The 21,730-nt window shown below is 35.9% G+C and overlaps 1 protein-coding gene across 4 annotated transcripts in view; it reads left to right on the top strand.

Moving 5' to 3' along the window:
* Positions 1-21,730, top strand: part of LOC136034604 (uncharacterized) — a 130,378-nt gene that overhangs the window by 81,442 nt on the left and 27,206 nt on the right. For all 4 annotated transcript variants that reach the window (XM_065715879.1, XM_065715878.1, XM_065715881.1 and 1 more), the window contains exons 18-21: positions 1,505-1,609; positions 7,011-7,201; positions 10,418-10,670; positions 17,982-18,176. In XM_065715879.1, coding sequence (XP_065571951.1) covers positions 1,505-1,609; positions 7,011-7,201; positions 10,418-10,670; positions 17,982-18,176 — 744 coding nt within the window. The remainder of the gene's footprint in view (positions 1-1,504; positions 1,610-7,010; positions 7,202-10,417; positions 10,671-17,981; positions 18,177-21,730) is intronic.

Here is a 21,730-nt window from a genome sequence, read left to right as displayed (position 1 = left end):
GATCTAAACTTTTTGCTGTTCAGAAAGGCACAATATTTAAATCTCCCACTATCTTCCTATCTGCTGGCTAGGACCATTCGAACAATCCACCCCTAAATAAAATTGCACTACTAAATGAACTTGTGCAAGTGGAAAAATTAATTACGTTTTGTATTTTTCTTAACTTTCTTAGAGGCCAGTGATGTCCCCACAACTCTCTACCTTAATTAAATATCCACCTTTGCGTCCTCACTATAGACTTAAGCGTATAAATGTAGTCCTTATTTTAGACTTATAATTTTCCCGAACTATAATAGTAGAATATGAACGGCCTCTCACAGAAATGTGAAAAATCTGGACATGAGAATGCACTTTCTGGGGCTTTAGACTCACCTCCCTTGAAGCATGATTTACTTACACGCTGTCCTTCCAAAATCATTTAAAGACCCGCTCCCCTCTTCCCATCCTTCATTGGAGGATGTTGAGTAACTATGCATTGTTGTAAAAAAAATGAATGAGTTTCATGGTAATCAACTCACTGTAATAAAAGTGAAATTACGATATAATACTTAGATTGTCGAAATAATACTTCATTTAGATGGACCTTATTTTTAAGAACGAAATGCACAACCAAGCGGTAATTTGTCTTCAGAAACTGTGGATTTTTATTCAAAGGCTTTTACTTGTCTTAAACCAATTGGTAGTTCCAAAATTTTTGCTCGGGGGTGTTTGATCCTTGCTCTAATCAAGGTGGTTTTGTGTGGCACATTGTGGCAAAAAAGCCACTATTTTTATGGTATTGCTTTTTTTATTGAAAAAGCCTCTACAGCTCAAAATTTTTAGTCAAGTATATTTTGTTCACCCATCTACGACCATTAATCCGTTGGTTTATCCGAGAAGCAATCGTTGGTTTATCCGAAGCCAGTATATATAAATGTGTTGTTTTTTGGCTTTTTTTTTACATTTTTGACCCAAATTCCCTAGTGACAAGAGAACTGAGAAGTGAAATTAGCTGAGTTGGAAAACTAAAGATAAAAAACTTTGAACTAAGATTAGTTGTAGAAAGCGCTGCTAGCCAATAAAAGTTCCTGTACTTTCTCAAATATTTTGTTCGTACATTAAAGGGACTCAGTCCCAGCTCAATCCTTTCCCGCTAACCTCATCTAGTGTATAGCATTTCCTTGTACACTTTCATCTCACCTCGATTTCTCTCTCACTGAAAAAGTATAGCTAGTCCATATTATGATCAATGTTGGCCTCACTATGAAAGAACATTTCCCTTTCAGTTTTAAAAGTGGACCCCGTCCCCCCAAATTGCCCAGATTTTTTTAAAATGTTACTTTGTTTTCATACATTTTTTATGCAATTACAATATTGGTAGTGGGGTATGTCGAACTTATCCCACAAATACCTGTTTTTCCCCAAAAATAGTGTGTACGAACGTTTACACTCCCTTTACTGCCTTCACAATGACAGAGGCTTTTAAATTTGGTTAGTTTAAATATAAATATAATTTTTGTTATAGGTAAAGGCAGAAAAAGCTTCAGCGGCCGGGGACAATTTCATGAGTGATGTTTACATTTTGGATATCAAAGGAACAAATGGCTTACACAAAAGCGTCTTTGTTAAGGTAATTAGCGGTGAAAAAAAAAGTTAGACGCTCCATTATGAAATGACTTTAGATCCCTGGAAGTTTCTTGCGAGGTTTAGCAGAAGCTTTAGTCAGAGTGTAATATAGGATGAGTATTAGGTAATGTTTTGGCTTAAAGTGACTCAAAATAGGGTGTTGTTTTTGTAAAAGTAGTGCATGTAGTACAGTAAAATTGTAGTTACTGATTCGGTACTAAGGTCAGCTCTGTTTTTGTCTTAGGTTAGGGCTATAGTTTGCTAATTTTGGTACCTAATAGATTTGCAAGTTTCTAGTGTTGGGGATGCAGATGGCTGATTTTGGTGTTTATTAAAATCAACAAAGCAATATAGATGGCGTGATATTATTAACTAAGTCAGTCAAGAAAATGATGCTTAAACGAGAAAAATATTAAGAACTAATTAACAGATTACAATATAATGTACATAGAAGTACGTAAAAATATAAAACAAATAATAGATGTTTTATCCACTGATGATAAAACACACAGGATGTCTCAACCTATTGCTCAAACTGTTACTCAAATTATAAAGGCTAATGAGATTAGCAATAAAGAAAATGCTACACCCAATAGATATTTTGAGACAGCCATTTTATTCAAAATAGTCCAAAGATCCTATAACAAGGCCTTTGAGGTTAATACAAACCACTAGAGCCTAGGGGCAGGGGCTGTAAGTTATGCTCCTGGGGTATCTAAGGTTGTTATGGAAGGGACGGTTGTGATACTTTAGAGGTGGCTCATTTGTTTGTAATCGAAAGTTCTAGTTCCCTTTTAAGAGCCAAAAGTGGTGGAGGTAAACTAGCCCTCCTCTGAGGGCCCCATTTGATTTTGAATTGGAAGTTATAGTACCCTTTTTAAGATATAAAAGTGATTTTGAGAAAAATCAAATCACTTATATTGTTTCATCAACGACAATCGTCCTTCATTTTCCACAACAAACATCCAAACAAAGTTTTGAAACATGAATTTTTTCAGAATTGTTGAAAAGCTCAGTAATTATCTGTTTGCGGATGCCCCCTCCCCCGAGACCTCAGGACAAGGGCTGCCATATATTCATCTGAGGAAACGTTGAGGGGAAATTTGAAATAATCAAAACATACTATGTGTATACAGATTTCTGACACGGACGTATCAGCAATTTGGAACGGCATATCATACCAAGAGGAAACTTCAGGGGCAAAATGAGTGGGAAATTCAGTCGACCAAAATGCAAAATACACCTGGTAGTACTTCTATTAGTACTGCTACTATCAATTTTACTACTGTTCCTACTACTACCACTACCACTATGATGCTAGTACAACTAAGGAAAGAAGGGCGTCAAAGGGGCGTCAAAAACGTACATCAACTACATTTTTGGGATGGCTTAACGTATCAAGGTGAAACTTCTGGGGCATAATGGAAGCAATGTTCAACTGACCAAAAGGCATTATGTACATGGCATTACTGCTAATAATACTGTTGCTACTACTTATAATACAACACTAACACTGTGACTTCTTTTACTACCACCGAAACTACTGTGATAATAATACTATTAAGGCTAAGTCTATGAAGGTATTGAGGAAAATATTGATGGATGAATATTGATATGAATATTGAGAATATTGATGGCAATTTGAACTAACAGAAATGACTATGTGCATTTAGATTGTCAAAATAGCGTATCTTAAGAATTGGTTTGTGTACTAAGTTGGAACTCTCAGAGAATACATAAAGGGGAAGATCAATTCGCTAAAAAGCAAAATGTGCAAACTACTACTAATACTACTGCTACTGCAACATTTACTAGTTTTACTGCTACTATTACTATTGCTCCAGTTACTACTTCTATCGCAACTCTATGTAATGTTAAGGGCATCAACATGAAACATTCAAGTTAAAAAAGAACAAATCGACAATATCATAGCAATGGCTAATTGTATTAAGTTGAGTAGTTTTACTACTGCTGTGACTACTGTTACAACTATGCCTAAGGGTATAAAAGTGAAATTTTTACAGAATATTTTTGAAAATTTCTGTTTTACGGATGACAACCTGTCATCCGTATGCAGCTTGTCAAAAAGGCATATCAGCAATATCTTAGGAACAGTTTCGTATATGAAATTAAAACATACAACGCTTGTTGAGGGGGGTGTTGAAATAACGAAAAGACAATATCTGGATCATAATACTAATACTTCTAATCCTAGAACTACTACTGTTGCTACTATTATTATTATTACTGCTACTACTGCTGCTACTAAGGCTAAGACTACTACCATGAACTTTACTCCTACGGATACTTCTATAACTACTGGTATTACTGGTATACTAATAAATCTATGCCCACATAGGTTGTCAAGAGCACGTATCAGCAATGCTTCAGGTCCAGTTGATGCTGTTAAGTTAAAAGTTTCATCATTTATTGAAGGGAATGTTGAAAAAAAATTTGCAATGTGCATACTGCTACTAATGCTACTACCGCTGCTACAAATAATGCTACTAAACAAGCTAAAAGTATTAAGGTGAAGCTTTCAATGAATATTTAGGCTGATGTTGAACTAAATAAAAGCAAACTATGATCACGTAGATAGTCAATAGGATGACTATCAAAGCAATATCACAATAACGGCTTAAATTATTAAGTTAGACTTTCAGGATAAGTTGTGACGGATTTTGAACTAGCCAGTGTAATTTTAAAAAAACTTTCCGTAAAATAAGTTTTTCAAAGAAAAGTGAAGAACTTCATTAAACCAAAAATGACTAAAATGAAATCAAATAATCTACCAAGCGTAAAATTACCACAAGTCAGCATCAATAAATAAATGAAATCCAAACTGAGCAGAAATTACAATAAATAACCGATTCAAACTCAAAACAAGTAGAAATGAACATGAGTAGGGGCTCAAAACCCCTATGCCTTCCCAAGGCCAGAACATCATTTGCACTATACTGATATAAATTTTTTAATGTTTTCATTTTTATAACTTTAATTTTTGGAATTCTTTCTGGTCTTTTTCAATTGCTTAGTAGACAAATTTTACTTTACTTCTGAATCACTGAAAATTTATCTCACTAGTTATGGCACTTGGTATTAACCAAGCGACATATAGCAATCGCAAATTCTGTCGGTCTGTCTGTCGGTCCCGGGTTTGCTAATTTAGGCACTTCCAGGTAAGCTAGGACGATGAAATTTGGCAGGCGTATCAGGGACCGGACCAGATTGAATTAGAAATAGTCGTTTTTCCCGATTTGACCATCTGGGGGGGAGTGGGGGGCCGGTTAATGCGAAAAAATAGAAAAAATGAAGTATTTTTAACTTACGAATGGTTGATCAGATCTTAATGAAATTTGATATTTGGAAGGATATCGTGTTTCAGAGCGGTTATTTTACATCCCGACCGGATCTGGTGATATTTGGAGGAGTTAGGAGGGGGAAACCTAAAATCTTGGAAAACACTTAGAGTGGAGGGATCGGGATGAAACTTGACGGAAAAAATAAGCACAAGCCCTAGATACATGATTGACATAACCGGAACGGATCTGCTCTCTTTGGGGTAGTTGGGGGGGTTAATTCTGAAAAATTAGAAAAAATGAGGTATTTTTAACTTATGAACGGGTGATCGGATCTCAATGAAATTTGATATTTAGAAGGATATCGTGTCTCAAAGCTCTTATTTTAAATCCCGGCCGGATCTGGTGACATTGGGGGAGTTTGGGGGGACCTAAAATCATGGAAAACGCTTAGATTGGAGGGATCGGGATGAAACTTGATGGGAAAAATAAGCAGAAGTCTTAGATACGTCATTGACATAATTGGAACGGATCCGCTCTATTGGGGGGGGGGGGTGTTAATTCTGAAAAATTAGAAAAAATGACGTATTTTTAACTTACGAAGAAAAAATGACGTATTTTTAACTTACGAAGGAGTGATCGGATCTTCATGAAACTTCATATTTAGAAGGACCTCGTAACTCAGATCTCTTATTTTAAATCTCAACCAGATCCAGTGTCATTGGGGGGGCAGTTTGTGGAGTGGGTGGAACTCTTATAAAATACTCAAAGAGGAGAGATCAGGATGAAACTGGACGGGAAGAATAAAAACCTGTCTAAGATACTGACATAACCGGGCCCGATCTGCTCTCTTTGGTGGAGTTGGGGGGGGGGGGTGATTCGGAAAAATGAGGTATTTGTAACTTACGAACTGGTAACCAGATATTAATGAAATTTGATATTTAGAAGGATCTTGTGCTTTAAAGCTCTAATTTTAAATTCCGACCAGATCCTCTGACATTGGGGGAATTGGAGGGGGAAACCGGGATTCTTGGAAAACGTGAAAATTGGGGTATTTTTATCTGAAAAATAGGTGATCGGATCTTAATGAAACTTGATATATATAGAAGGATCTTATGTCTCATATGCTCTATTTTCGACTGGAGTAGGATCCGGGGACATAGGGGGTTAGAGGAGGGAAACAGAAACCTTGGAAAACGCTTAGAGTGGAGAGATAGGGATGAAACTTGATGGGAAGAATAACCACAAGTTCTAGATACGTGATTGACATAATTGGAACGGATCCGTTCTCTTTGGAGGAGCTGGGGGGGTGTTAATTTGGAAAAATTAAAAAATTGAGGTATTTTTAACTTAAGAATGGGTGACTAGATCTTAATGAAATTTGATATTTAGAAGGAATTCATGTCTCAGAGCTCTTATTTCAAATCCCAACCAGATCTGTTGACATTTGGGGGAGTTGGAAAGGGAAATCTTGGAAAACGCTTGGAGTGGAGGAATTGGTATGAAGCTTGGTGGATAGAATAAGCAAATGTCCTTGATACCTGATTGACGTAACCGTATTGGATTCGCTCTCTTTGGGGGAGTTGGGGGGAGGGGTTCAGTGATTTGGTGAGTTTGGTGCTTCTGGACGTGCTAGGACGATGAAAATTGGTAGGCGTGTCAGGGAGCTGCACAAATTGACTTGATAAAGTCGTTTTCCCAGATTCGACCATCTGGGGGGCTAAAGGAAGAGGAAAAGTTAGAAAAAATAGGTATTTATAACTTACGAGTGGGTGATCGGATCTTAATGAATTTTAATATTTAGAAGGACATCGTGAATCGGAGCTCTTATTTTAAATCCTGACCGGCATTAAGCCTCTGATTTTCCTTTTAAATCAATCTATTGATTCTTAGAATTTTGTTAGAGCTCATACCATATGAGCTCTTGGCTTATTTGGCAATTTCAATTGCCAAATAATTTTGAACTGTTGAGTCCAAAATCTTGTGTAAAAATTCGGACGAAAAGGGCTGAAAGGATAATCTTCTTCGTTTTTTTTTTTTGTATTAGAGTTAGGGATTTTAAAACAAAAGGAACATGACCTTCTAGTTGACATCTTTGTCTTATAGGTACTACCCAGTCATCCATCGCTTCGTGGCTTTGCTACTGCATCCAAAGTTCATGACCACGAGATCAAGACATACACTGAAATATTCCCTTATCTTAGGAAATTGTTGAAAGCAGCGCATCTGGACCATACGATCAAACTAGCTGTTCCTGACGTGTATTACACTAGACTTGACAAACCAAGGAAAGATCCGTAAGTTTCTTTTTGCTGGATTTTTACTCGCAGGTTTAGGAAGTTTCAAAGTGCAGATGAAGCACCAATGGGACGTAACAGTTCTATTAATCTTTAATGACTGCTATACTGTTCTCCGATGCATTATTGTGAACAGACGTATATGCTTTGATTTTGTTTTGAGGCATTTCAGAGTAAACTACCAAGCATATATCTTTTCCAATTCTGGCTGGGGTCACTTCTTTTTCTTTTTTTTTTCTTTTTTGTTTTTGGTTAAGAATCTCCCAGCTGCAAACAGTTGTTTTTCGAAAAGCAGCCAACAGGAAATATGAAATGATGCCGCTGATACCAGTCAAAATTGCCCGCTTCTCCATCCTTTTTCCTACAATATGTCCTGTGGAAAGTCCATTTTACAGCTGCTAAAACTACAATTGCTATAGGAAAATAGACACTAGACTTTAAGAGCCCTAAATCACCTTTTATAATGCCTTGGTATAAAATACAATTATTTCTTGTATTAAAAATATTATAAACAGCAATTGAATGGACTTAAAATCGACATTAAACTTTATAAATTTTTACTTAATCCAGCACTTTATTTGTTGAGATATAGGGAAGCAGTATTTTGTTTTGAGCATTCAGATCCAAGAGTCTCGTATATTAATTCTTATCCGTATATTAATAATTTAAAATACGATTATTTTATGGTAGTCTGTATGTAAAAGGGTTGCTTAAAGATTTATGAGGCTTCTTTAATCCGATTTTTCTATTCTTTTTCTGCTATAGTTAATAAACTTCAAAACTGCTAAACAGGGTTAATCCTGTATTTCGGCATATCACTTAGTTTTATATAACGGAAATATTAAAATCTTTAAAGCTTGGAAGCTCAGGCTAACATTGTATAAAATGTTATAAATTTAGTTTATGAAATTTTGTTTGGATTAAAACTGAGAAACTGCTTAACCTAATTTTTTCTATTTCGACGTTTTCATGCAAGTTAGAGCTTTTCTCACAAAAATTACAACAGAAGTATATAGATAGCCTAAACAAGAAAAAAAGAAAAACAATATAACAGGAGTAAGTGACCTTTGTTACAATCTATTTAAAAAATATTTGTTTTTAATTAAAAAGGCATTATATGTAGCAATTTTATTTAAAATGAGCCATTAAACAGCTCTCTATGATTTCCCACTGCCAAGCTATCTGAGGAAAAAAAAGATGTTGCATATGCAGAACATCTTGGTTGCAGCCGCTTTTCTTGATTTTCAAGCCAACATTTATCCCTTGCTGTTCAAGCCAAGAGATAGTAAGTGTCCTGTATAAGGGTTAGAGACATGGCATTTCTTGTTGTGTACTTCTTGTTTTGATCTTACTCTATATTTAGGAGTTATGGGTTATTTTATTTTTTACTAAGGGACGTGATCGTCTCTTATTAGGTTGCTAGCTACTGCTGCAACCTGAGTACTAATTCATTGGTAATTAAATGTGCCAACTTAACATCACTGGAATTTATATAAAAGTAAGGTAGCGTAGCTTGAAAATCTGTTTTAAAAATTTGTAGTTTTATTAAAGAAAGGATCCCTTTTTTTGTAAAATCTAAAAAAAAACAATTTTTTCAACTTATAGTAAGGAGCGACATTAAAACTTAAAACAAACAGAAATGTTCCGTATATGAAATGGGATGTCCTATCCTCAACGTCCTGCTCTTTACGCTAAAGTTCTTTATTGTTCAAAAGTAAAACTGTTACAAAGAGTCAAACTTTAGCGTAAAGAGCGAGGACGTTCAGGATGGGACAGCCCCTTTCAAATACGGAATAATTTCTGTTCGTTTTAAATTGTAATGTCGCTCCTTACTTTCAGTTGAAAACACTTGTTTTTTTTATTTAATTTCTGAACGTTTTTGAATTTGTGCATGTTTTGATTTTGGTTTACTGCCCATGAATAATTAAAACGAAATTTGTATATTTTTTTTTTTTTTTGGCTAAATGGCTTCCTCATAGTTTTGACGGGATGATTTTTAAAAAAGGGGGTGGGGGAGGAGGCCTAGTTGCTATCTAATTTTTTGCTGCTTAAAAACGCAACTAGAACTTTTTTTCCCCGAACGTTTTTAGTAGTAATAATTATACGTAATTTACGAATTAACAAACGTAATGAACTTCTATATTTAGTATATTTTTATTATGTATATGAGGGGTTTATCACCTCTTCAATACCTAGCTCTTTGCACTAAAGCTTGAATTTTGTCCTAATTCTTTAAAAATGACCCCTGAATCACAAAGACCGTAGAATAAATAGTTCAAACGACTAGAAATAGTTTAGCGTAAAGAGCGAGGTATTGTGGAGGAGACGAACCCCCTTATGTGCGTAATGTCTACTGTTTCTTTTATGTTTTAATGCTTCTCCTTAACTCCAGCTGAAAAAAGTTTTATTTATTTATTTTCTCATTCTTTTTTTTAATAATGCTAGAAAATCCTGCGTCCTCCTCATGGAAATTCTCTTTCCTTGTGATAAAATCTTCCATGGAAAGATCTTCCCACGTAACCCTCTCTCCCGAACCCCCACCCCTCCAACAGAAAAATTCCCTCAGAAAATTTCGGGAAACTTCCCAATAACCATTACTATATTTAAACACTGGTCAAAGTTTGTAACTTGCAGCCCCTCCCCCGGGGACTCTGCGGGGTTAAGTCGTCCCCAAAGACATAGTTACTAGGTTTTTTGACTATGCTTAACAAAATGGCTATATCAAAATTTTGATTTGGTGACTTTGATATCCCTACTGAATTTTTTGCAGTTTCGAAATCTCAAACATTTTGGAAAATTCTAAAACAGCAACTGTGTTTATTCATTTAAAAAATTGTTATTGGCGCAGTTTACTTTGGTACTTACAGTTGGAACCAGTTGCTAAGTCCCGCCTGCTATCATTGAGAAGATCACTGTGCTATGTATATAGTTTTTGATATACCCAAATGACTGTGCTGTTGGAGAAGGTCCAAGTTCTTTACACTACATCATAGGATAGGTGTTACATTAAATTTTGCATTAAGTTACTCTTTACTTCGACTGAAAACAATTCAATTGAGGAAATATCTAAGAAAGTGATGACCGAAGTTCAAATTGACAGCTATTAAAAAAAAAGATAAGAAAAAGAAAGATTGCGAACAAAATGATGATATAATAATATACCCAGAATGAATTAGTAAGTAAAATGTTAAATAATAAACCGTTTTCTTTCTTCAGAGAAAATGGTGAGAATACATCTAGCCCTAATGATCTGGAGTCAGTCATTGTTTTAGAAGATCTTCGACAAAGAGGGTTCAAGATGAATGACAAAAGACGAGGATGTGACAAACATCATGTGAGAGCTGCACTAACCGCGCTGGCTCACTACCACGCCACTGCCAGTGCTTTTCTAAGAAAAAAGGGATATCCCCCCAGAGGCTATGAATGGATAAAGGAACTGTCATTTGACCCGACTGAACTCTTTACAAATGTAGGTAGTTTTCTTTGTATTTTTTTTTTTAATTATGTACGAAGTTACCATCGCGTATCCATTTTTCAATTACCTCGAATGATTTTCTATATTTCGACTTCACTCATGAGATTTGAAGATAGATATCCCTACTTGGAATATATAACTCAACAAAGAAAAAATTGCAAATATGTCTGGCTTTTTTTATTATTTATTAAAGGGATTATTTATTATTAATTATTATTATTAATATTAATATTAATTTATTAATATTAATTTATTAATATTATTTATTATTAATTATTTATTTATTTATTAAAAGGAAACTTTATTATTTATTTTGAGCCTGATTTCAATTTCTTCTCGAACAACCAGTTTTATGCTTAGGTCATTGCTAGCTTCAGAAAGTATTTTGTGACTGGGGCTGTCAAAACCATAGCTGCTTAAAGCAGAATCAAAGGAAGTATTAGTACTATTAGAATTTGAAGCATTGGTGATATGATCTTTAGTCCGTTGCAGGCGTTTTTCTAAGTTCTGTTGGGTTTTACCTACATAGTATTTGCCGCAGTCGCAATGTATTTGATAAACTCCTCTTTGGCGAGTAACTGGGGTTTTATCTTTACCAGAGTTTAGGAAATTCATGATTTCGAAATTATATTAAAACATTACTTTTCATATTTGAAATTGTTAAATTTTCAGATATAATCGCGCTTACATTTGGCTAACTCCGCCAAGTAAATCTTCAAATCAAGTGTTCACGTTATAGAACGTAAATAGAAGATGAAATGGAATCCAGATCTTTGGATCCTGATCAAGGATCAAGGTGATCCCTTAAAAACCAGATAGACTTTTGGACATGAAGAGGCAGAGAATAAGTTAGCCGAACCTACCAACTTCAATTATCGCTTGTCAGGACATAGCCGACACTCGAAATGTCTACAATGGTACTACACCTAGATGGATCATCTGTTAGGACAAAATCCAGGTCTGAAGTGGAATCCAAATTGTACACATAGAAAAATGGCATCAATTTCGGTACTTGTAAAAAAACACCACTAGGAAGAGATGAAAGTAGCGTTTGAATAAGCAGTGCAGCCTCATTTTTAAGGTGTGTGTTAAAATCACCGCAAATAAATATTAACTTATTTTCAGATCGAACCTGATGAGTGTTATTAGAAAGCAAAAGATAAGCAATGGCGAAGTTACGATAAGAGATTTCTTGTTTGTAGTTTGTTGGCATATATGCACACATCAAAACAAAAGAGCCGTAATCAAGCGAATACATACCTTGGAAGATTCAAGAAAGGCACTGGAATACATCTCATTATCTGCAATGGCTAGGCCACTCGAAGGAGGACGAGATGTCAGTTTGGCAGGATGAAGAAATAACACCTGGTCAAGCAAAACTTTTATCTGTGAAACATTATTGGCGCTCAATGGTGCACAGTGAAGGTTATTAGTACTCAGTGAAGGTGTTCAGTGATGGAAAAACTTAAAAAAAAAAACTTTGGGAAGTTCCAGGCCCTGTCTCGAGCACCGTTAATATTTTGATAAAATTATGAGATGAATGTTGTAGAGAATAGTACCACCTAGTAATTACACACGGAGAGCCAAACTGAATCTTCCAGAGTCCCTTGAGAGGGAGGTGCTTCTTGAGCTTCAGACACACCGAGCTATTCCTACGATGATTCCCTCAGTAATTAGCGCACTGAACAATTTGAGGTAAATGTGCTTGGTCCTTGTTAGTGTGATTACCTGCATATTTGTTACATTTAACTACATTCTCTTACGAGCTTTCGAAATCCTTAGCAATTAAGGCACTGCTTTATTTTTTCATCAGTAAAGTCACTTGGAATACTCAGTTTTTAGTCTTGATACAAACATGATTGCGAGATCAAGTTTCTCCTTAGTTTCTAAGTTCATTTTTACGATTCTAAGACTTCAATATCTCTTTGCACCTACAGCGCAACTAACAAGACCTGTAATCTGGAAATCATAATAATCACCAACCGTCTTGATAATACCAGCGATAGTTTTCAATTTTGCAAATTCCAGCACGAATTCTTAAGGTGGAGTCGATAGCTGCCACTCCTTCAATGGCCGACTCTTCATTGATTAAATGAACATCGAGAACATTTTTCGACTAAATATAGGCATGACTTTATCCGCACAATCAATTTGCGGTACAAACTCAGGCGTAACCTTCGGGTTATCTACGCTAATATCTGCAGGAATGTTTGCTAATGTAAAAGGGAGAGTAGGTACTTACGCGATGACGCTGAAACCCAGGCGTTGAGGCTGGAGCCTGTGAGTTTGTTTCTTGCTGTTCGACTAAGAAATTAAGCTTACTGACAAACTGGCTTAAGCGTGAGGCCACAATCGTAGGCGTATCGTTTGGAAGTGACGGCATATTAGAGTGATCTACGATCACAAATGTGGTGAAGGCTCACTGCGGTGCACTGAGCCGCTGATTTTTAAATTTAAATCAGAAATAAAACACGAAATGCTTTTACACGTTTTGGTCGCGTGCTCAAAGTTATCTTATTCAAAAAGCTTTGCAACATCTCGAACGATATAATTCTTGCCTTTCAGTATGTGCCGGGCTGCTACAGACTATTCAACATTGGATTCACAAAAATAGAGCCCGCCTTTGTATGCAGCTCCTAGCAGGTATAGTATAAGCAAACTAGGACAAGGAAGTGTCGGGGTCCACTTACCTTTTCCCAACAATTAAAGGGTAACTAAATAACGACAGGTACACAGCACTTATAGCAGGCTCCCTCGCCTCTTCTGCTTGTTGCCTGAGGATCTGTCTGTCAATTGCCAACGCACCTTCAGGCTTGTCACCTCGTCTACTGAGAGCGATTTTCCTGAATCTGATCTTCCGAAAATCCTAGAAAAACGAGTTTGAAAATGTTGACATTTTTGTTTCAAAATCACCTCTAGCTAGAGCACTAATTTTATTTTAAAGTTAAGAAGAAAATTCATATATTGTTGTACTTATTTTTATTGGCCTTAGGTGAGCCGTTTCTAAGATAAAATGTAATCAATATCAGCTCCAGTAAAACCGCCGAAAAATTCAGGAAAATAGGTAAGATATGGCAAAACAGACTTGGCTTGGTGTGAATTAGAAATACGACTTTCGGTTAAACGTGTTTCATCTGATAGACAAATTTTAATATCAACAATTCTCATGGAGTTTTACAATTAAATGTAACCTAAGATCAGCGGGAGGTCTCACTTAGCGAGAAACTCCTTGGAATTTCATGTTTTAACCTTAGGAGGCAGAGGCTGCTTCGGGACAATCTGTGATTTTAGCTGAAGTAATAGGTACCTCAACTCTATTACAACTTCTAATAATATTTTGCATATATGCCACGCCTACTTTCGGCATGAAACGGTAATGCGATTCCACGTATTACATTTTTGAGGTTGTAAACTCAACTGCTGTGCTAGAATGTACAGGTGGCAGCCACCTTTCCACAACACTTACTGCTGACACATTGGGCAATGGCCTCCTTGGGCTAGCCTCTGGTACAATCAGCGCTACAGGAGGAGTAGTTTCCGTAAACGAAGTTCTATAGAACATCTTTTGTATAGTTCTTGTTTAAACTGAAGTAATTTTACGTTTCAAAATGGCACTAAGCTATGCTTACAGCACTTTCACGTTTTGGCGTAATCAAAGAACTTCTGCTTGGTCATTTGAATAATGACACACGGGTCTACGGGAAAAACAATCAGAAGATTTTGTCAAATATAGCAAGGAAAAGACTTCATCGGGCTTCAAAAACCTCTCAATGCCACTGTGAACAACATTGACTTCCTGAATTGTGGCTTATGGTCAGGCTCAGAATACTTCATTGTTATACTCAGGACGTGCGAATGCTTCCTAAGGATGTGTTACACCATGTAGCTCATTATTTCATTGCAATTGTGAGGCACACATGAATTTGAGCATGTAACCAACTTTCTAATGTTAGGATAGGTAGTAAAAACCTTATGGAGGATAGCACAAAGACCACTGGCAATAGCATTTCCACTTCTACCTGCAAGACATTCTGACCACAAACAAAAATAAACTTATTTGATCAGTATTCCTGTCTGTCTGCTAAAGATAAGAATAGCATTTACGTTAAAGCAAGTCAAATTCCTTTTGTAAAAAAAAAAGGACAAAAATCGCCTTTTGGCGAAGCAAAATGTTTTCTAGATCAAAACACAACACCGGATGATCTGAAGCACTGTCTTATATGCCTTTCTTCTTTGCTTTCTAATTTGTTCTTTGATATTTTTTTGCAAGAGAGGTTTTGATCTCCTCAGATAATTCAGTGTCATTTTATTCAGTCACCTTTTTTCTTTACAAACATCGCATCTGTCAGTTTTAGGGACATGAAATGCAAGATTAAATTCATAATTGAACATTTTTCTGTATATATTTTCCATGAGAGGCAGCTTATCATCTTCCACACAGTTAATTTCATACAATGAATGCATTTTTCTTATATTGATTGAAGGGTCAAGGAACTTTTTGTTTGTTTTGGTACGACAGTAATGAGATTCAATGGTTGGGAAGCTTTCAATGTGCTTTATTATGTATCTGAGATCATACTCTTTACTTATTCTTAGGATTCTGTGGAACCTTATCATTGATGTCTAGGGTAGCAAAAAAAATCCTTTGCAGACCTCCGCAGTTTTGCTATGAATTGACAGGTAATAGTGGAAGATATGTCCCTTAGAGATGTTCAGTGCATCTGAAAGGACACAAATGAGGGCAATTAAATGGTTTCACTTCTTTCTTTCCATGTACTACTTTAGTAACAGGCTTCACAAAAAAATCCTCAGAGTTTACTGCCCTCTGTATCTGATTTTTCACCACTTTTTTGTTGTTTAACCTCCTTCTGCTTTCTTTGGATGCATTATTTCTTGTTTCTGTACACTCATTTTTTTTCTGTGAGATTTTCAATCTCTTGGTCCTAATGACTAATGAATAACGTCTTGCTCACCAAGATAAGAAAGATCGGCTTTTTCTTCACCAAGGTTACGTTCAGAAAATCCGCAACTGTCAGCAAAACGGACCATGCGTATGCGATTCAGCAAAACTACTTTAAACAATATGCGATTCAACAAAGGAAATTTGCAAAACACAGGCAGATAGAGACGTCTTACATCAATCATTTTCTTTTTTACACAAGATAGCGTCTGTAGTTCAGTTTCAACAAAAAATTGTTATATTCGGTAAAACCGCTCTCAGCAGACGACCTGTAGGATGGAAGTGCTATTTTAGCACTGTTTCATTAGGCGCAGCAATGTAGCACGTGTTATATTGGACGACCAAATTGCAACGCTTTTGTGCTACAGTTTGTACCGCTTTCGTGCTATAATTTTTTCTTTGTATCTTGGATGGAATAAAAGATTGTAAGAAAAGGCAGAGGAATTAAAAAAAAGGGTGGACCACCTTTTTGCCGTATTTGTTTCGACAGATTGGCGCAAAGTTTGATATAACAAGGACCATCTTTTTGCCGTGTTTGCTTAGAAGGATTGGTGCTAAGTTTGAAATAGCCAGAGATAAAAAGGTTTGAAAAGTAATCTAAAACTAATAAAAAAAAATCAATGTTTTTACTGTAGCACCAAAAATCGCTGTTTAGCGCGAAAATTTAGAACGAAAATTAGCACTAGAAAAAAGTTCTAGTGCCCTTTTTAAGTGACCAAAAAAATTGGAGGGCACCTAATTTTGATCCGGTGACTTTTTTCCCAAAAGTCACCGGATCAAAATTCTGAGATAGCCATTTTATTCACCATAGTCGAAAAACCTAACAACTATGTCTTTAGGGAAGACTCACTCCCCCGCAGTCTCCGTGGGAGGGGCTGCAAGTTACAAACTTTGACCTGTGTTTACATATAGTAATGGTTACTGGGAAGTGTTCATACGTTTTTAGGGGGATTTTTTTGTTTAGAGGGGAGAGTTGGGGAGGGGAGCTAAGTTGGAGGATATTTCTATGGAGAAACTTCTCATGGGGGAAGAGAATTTCAACGATGGGGGCGCAGGATTTTCTAGCATTATTTGAAAAAACATTTAAAAAATAAATATGAAAAGTTTTTTCTACTGAAAGTAAGGAGCAGCATTAAAACTTAAAGGAACAAAAATTATTACGCATATGAGGGGTTTACCTCCTCTTTATACCTCACTCTTTACGCTAAAGTATTTTTAGTGATTTCAACTATTCATTCTATTGCCTTTGTGATTCAGAGGTCATTCTTAAGGAATTGGGACAAAATGTAAGCTTTAGTGTAAAGGGCGAGGTATCGACGAGGGTTGAACCCCCTCATATACGCAATAAAAACATACGAATATAGAAATTTGTTACGTAAGTTCATTCGTAAGTTACGTATATTTTTTACCAATGAAAATGTTTGTAAAAAATTAAAAGTTCTAGTTGCTTTTTTAAGCAATCAAAAAATTGGAGGGCAACTAGGCCTCCTCCCTCGCTCCTTTTTTCTCAAAATCTTCCTATTAAATGCAATTAATTAATATCCAAATTTCGTTTTAATTATATATGTGCGGAGAGCCAAGATCAAAACATACATTAATTCAAAAACGTCCAGAAATTAAATAAAAATAACAAGTTTTTTTAAATGAAAGTAAGGAGCAACATTAAAACTTAAAACTAACAGAAATTACTCCGTATATGAAAGGGGCTTTTCCTCCTCAACGCCTCGCTCTTTACGCTAAAGTTTCTTATTATTTTAAAAATAGAGTTAAGAGAAAGAGTCAAACTTTAGCGTAAAGAGCGGGGCGTTGAGGAGGAAAAGCCCCTTTCATATACGGGGTAATTTCTGTTCGTTTTAAGTTTTAATGTTGCTCCTTACTTTCATTTAAAAAAACTTTTTTTTTTATTTAAGTACAATAATAAATTGAGCTGTAACGTGGTATTTGAGGAAATATTGCTTTATAGGGGAATCGTGCTGCTCCTACTACAATCTCGTCTGGGCATTAAATAAGTTGAGCTGAGGATTTGATAAGCAATCATTCTCCATCAAACCCTCTTCAAAAGTTCTACTTAAGATATCTGGTTTACCTTTTGGTTATCAGTGTTGCTATAGTCCGAAAGGGGTGTTCTCCAGCCTCTGTCTTACAATTTCATCGTCTAATTAGGAGAACTATTCTTGATATGTGGTCTTTTTCAATCTAGAAGAGAGCCCTTAGTCACCTAAACTGTTCGTCATATACGAATGCTCCGTAGATCAATAATATCTTACAATCAGCCAATGTTGTTGTTCTTGCAACAACATTCGGGTTGAAGCAAAATAGGATAGTAAAAAGCGTTTATATTTCAGATGTTTACATCAAGGACTGAACTACTAAGAAAGCTTGGCTTCAACGACTTTGCAGACAAATTTGAAAAGCTGATTCCGTGCGTAGGAGATCTTTTTGGATTTAACAAAGCCGGCACTCATGGACCAATGGAAACAATCGCGCATGGAGATTTTTGGAATAATAATATGCTGTTCTTATATGATGAAAATGACAAGGTAAGCCACATCTTTCTATATCTGAATGAATAGGCTTCTTTTATTCAGCCATCCAAAGCAAATCATTAGCGAAGAATAGTTTTGGAACAGGAACTATTAATTGGATATCGTAAATTTCAAGAATTTTCAGGTATAGTACAGGCAAACTAGAGTTTGCCCCCTAACAAATTGCAACAGAAATGATTTTTACATCAGGTTGTAGAGAAAAAAAAAAAGTTCTGGTCATTGTTCGTTTTCTTGAACTGAATTATTATTCCGATGTAAAAGACGAGATGAGTGCAAAAATGGAGTCATATTTGGTGTACGGTACATAAAAAGAAGGTTTTGTGATCATCAATATAAGATTTCCGCGCTTCTCGTCGTCGCGACCCCCCTTTTTTTACCAGATCATCTTTCGCTTGGCTAAATTGTTGGTTATGAGATCTAATAATTATTTAGCCTGAATCTGATCGTTGCTGGCTTCCATCACCTGATGGTCGACCTATAAAAATTGATTGCAAGATGTTTATTCAACGATTTTGGGAGAGTGACGATCAGATTTGATTCTTAAGAGTTAAAACATGCTGCACTTTTGCACGTTTTGCACGCTGCAATGCAAGCTAAGCCGTTTTTAAAGCAGTTATCTCTCGATGAGCAACAATCCAGTTTACAGGAGCACTTTACGAGTTTCACAAGCAGACGAGGGAATGGTGGGAAGTCAGTAATCAATGGATACTAGAAGTCATCTTTATTTTTCCACCCCGATTCTTAGGTGTAAGTTCAGAATCAGAATCTCCACTCCATACCTGAACTTGGTAGAAAACCCTTTAACTGTGAAATTTAGCCGCATGAGTAGTGGGTGATAACTGTTCTGGGTGGAAGAACGTGCTAGCAGTAGTCACCTTCCTTTTAAAGACTTCCCTGTGGAGTTGGTTCAGATTTACTCCTTTTGATGAGCCATATATCATGAGCAGAGCTTCTTCTTCAGTAACCCTTACTTCCTCCTTCGGAACTGACTTCAGTATGAAAACTGCAGTTGATGTACGAAAATTGGTATCTGCCATTAGCTTCTTCAGAGTGAGGCCTTTCCCACCCTGTTGATCCGTGAAGTAGAGTCATAGCCTAAGAGGGTGTGAGCAAAAAGAATTACATGGCATGTTTCTTGACATGGCTCAGGTGCAAAGAATAGTTTCTTGCTTGATAGGGTTACTTTGTTAACACAATAGAACCAAAAGATCAGCATCGTCTCCAATGACGGCAGTGTCGTAATACCGCGAAGAATCAACAGCACCTTGTGCAATTTGGACATCTGCATCACCTGGTGCATCGACTACGAAGAAGCCCTTAGATTGGAAATAAACAGCCAACGCGCAGATAAACATGGCCTTGTTTTTTTTTTTTTTTTTTTTTTTTTTTTTTTTTGCAAGAAAAGAACTCATCCTTTTTTTACCTTCAGCTGCATATCTGCTGTGAAGAAGATCTCACTGCCGATTTTGCGACTTCTCTTCGACTGGGCCATATCATTTATGGTAGCTCTGCCATCGTAGCCGTCGAAAACAATATAAAAGGGAGGATGGGTTTCTTGGAGCTTGACCATTTGCTGGAGGTGAAGCTAATATTCCGGATTAATTATCCATTATACTGCTATTTTGGATTAATTATAAAAGCAGGAACTGGTTTCTTAGCATATTTCCTCTTCAATAACCGAAATTTTTGGCTCATACTAAATATATATATATACATATATATAAGTATATATATGATAAATAAGCCTATTGAGCATCGCAACTCAAAAGAAAATCCCTACAATTTAGAAAGCCTTCTGAAACTTATGTTTCGGCTCTGGCTGAACATAAATTCTTTCATCCTGAACATTTTATACAATTTTATGGGGCCACAGCTACTTCTAACGATAGGGATTTTTCTCAGTGGGCGAGGGAGGGTATAAAAATTGAAAATATGTGTTTGCTAATCTTTCAATAAATAGAGACAGGGGTAATTTAAATATTGACCGAATTTATGATCGTTTTTTGAAAAATAAGCCAATAGTCAATAAGGGAATTAAAATTTTACATAATCACCAGGGGACAAGATTAGGCTACCTACTGGACCAAAAAGAGTTGCTTCAATATTACCTAATTAGAGGATTATTTCGCAGTAATTATTTTCAATTTTTATAATTTCTCCTCATTTGCTTTGATGTCCTCATTGAAGTAACTCTAATTACTTCTTTTCCCTACGTGGATCAGCATTGTATTTATTATTATTGGTGGTGGTTTTATTTGTTTTTATTTTAGGGTTTTTATCTGATGCTGAGGACCCTTAGTTTAGATACAGGCGAAATATCCGCGTTATTTTAGTATTTCATCTCTTTTCTCTCTACTGGCCGCAGTCTCGTTTGAGTTTTTTTTTAGTTTTATCTCTCTTTGATATATATGATATATGGTCAACGTTAAGGGTCGTTAAAGGTCATCTGTTAGCACAAGACGCTTTTCAAGGTGCGATTATCTTGTCAGTAGATGTCTCTGTGAAAAAAAAGATAAAATAATTATTTGGTATAATTTTCAAGAATTTTACCTCGTTCGGTTGGATACATTATCTTACCATTTCAGACTGTAGATCTTCGGTCGAAATGATGGCACAAAAAAAATGACCTCTTACCTTTAATATTTTGTCAATGGGAAAGGAGAAGATTCGGATTGAAAGTTTCTTAGCGTTTTTGGTGGGGAATATATGAAATGATTTTTTTGTCGATAAACGATAAATGAGGGAGGATAAAAGGGCCTCAAAATATTTTAAAAGGCACATTTACTATAGGGGGAAGTTGAACCTCAGCGTAACTTGCTGGGAACTAAGAGTAGGGCTCATTTTTGTGTATTTTTAAAGTTTACATCTGACTCGACTTCTTTGAGAAGGATCAAGGTTCTAAACGGATTTCTGTTTCTTTTTGTTGAAAACAACAAGAAGCTACTAAATTAGTTTCATTGGGGTGACTTTTAGTCTTTAATGGTAGTTTATGTATTATTCCTCAGGTAGCACATATCTTTAATGGTAGTTTGTGCATTATTCCTGAAGTAGCAGATATCTCTCTTTTATCATAAGGCGGTAAAATGATTATAATATATTTTCCTGACTTTTTTTATATTAACTATTTTGTATAATTCTTGAGCTTGTATAGGAATGAAACCATTCTGACCTCTATCATTTTGCATCCCTGAATATAGATAAATGTTAATCGACCGTCCCCCTCAACATGCCTTAAGATTTTCAAATTAGTTCCCATAGGCATTCGTGAAATATCGTAGATAAACACTTTTCACAATGTTGTATGTAAATAGCGTATTTTTATTTAGTTGAACATTCCTCAGTATGCCGGGAAAGTCTTAACTTAATACGATTAGCCGTTCCTGAGATAATGGAAATGTGCCCTTTTAACCATGTGGATGGATATAGTATCTTTTGATTCAGCTCAACATCTCCCTCAACATACCCTGAAAGCTACAACTTAACGCCCGCAGACATTCCTAAGAAATTGAAGATACGATCCTTTGACAACCTGGGTGCACATACTTTCT

This window comes from Artemia franciscana, chromosome 13, assembly GCF_032884065.1.
Source record: "Artemia franciscana chromosome 13, ASM3288406v1, whole genome shotgun sequence".
NCBI lineage: Eukaryota > Metazoa > Arthropoda > Branchiopoda > Anostraca > Artemiidae > Artemia > Artemia franciscana.
Note: the sequence above shows the minus strand (reverse complement) of the source record. Positions and strands in the feature narration are given on the sequence as shown.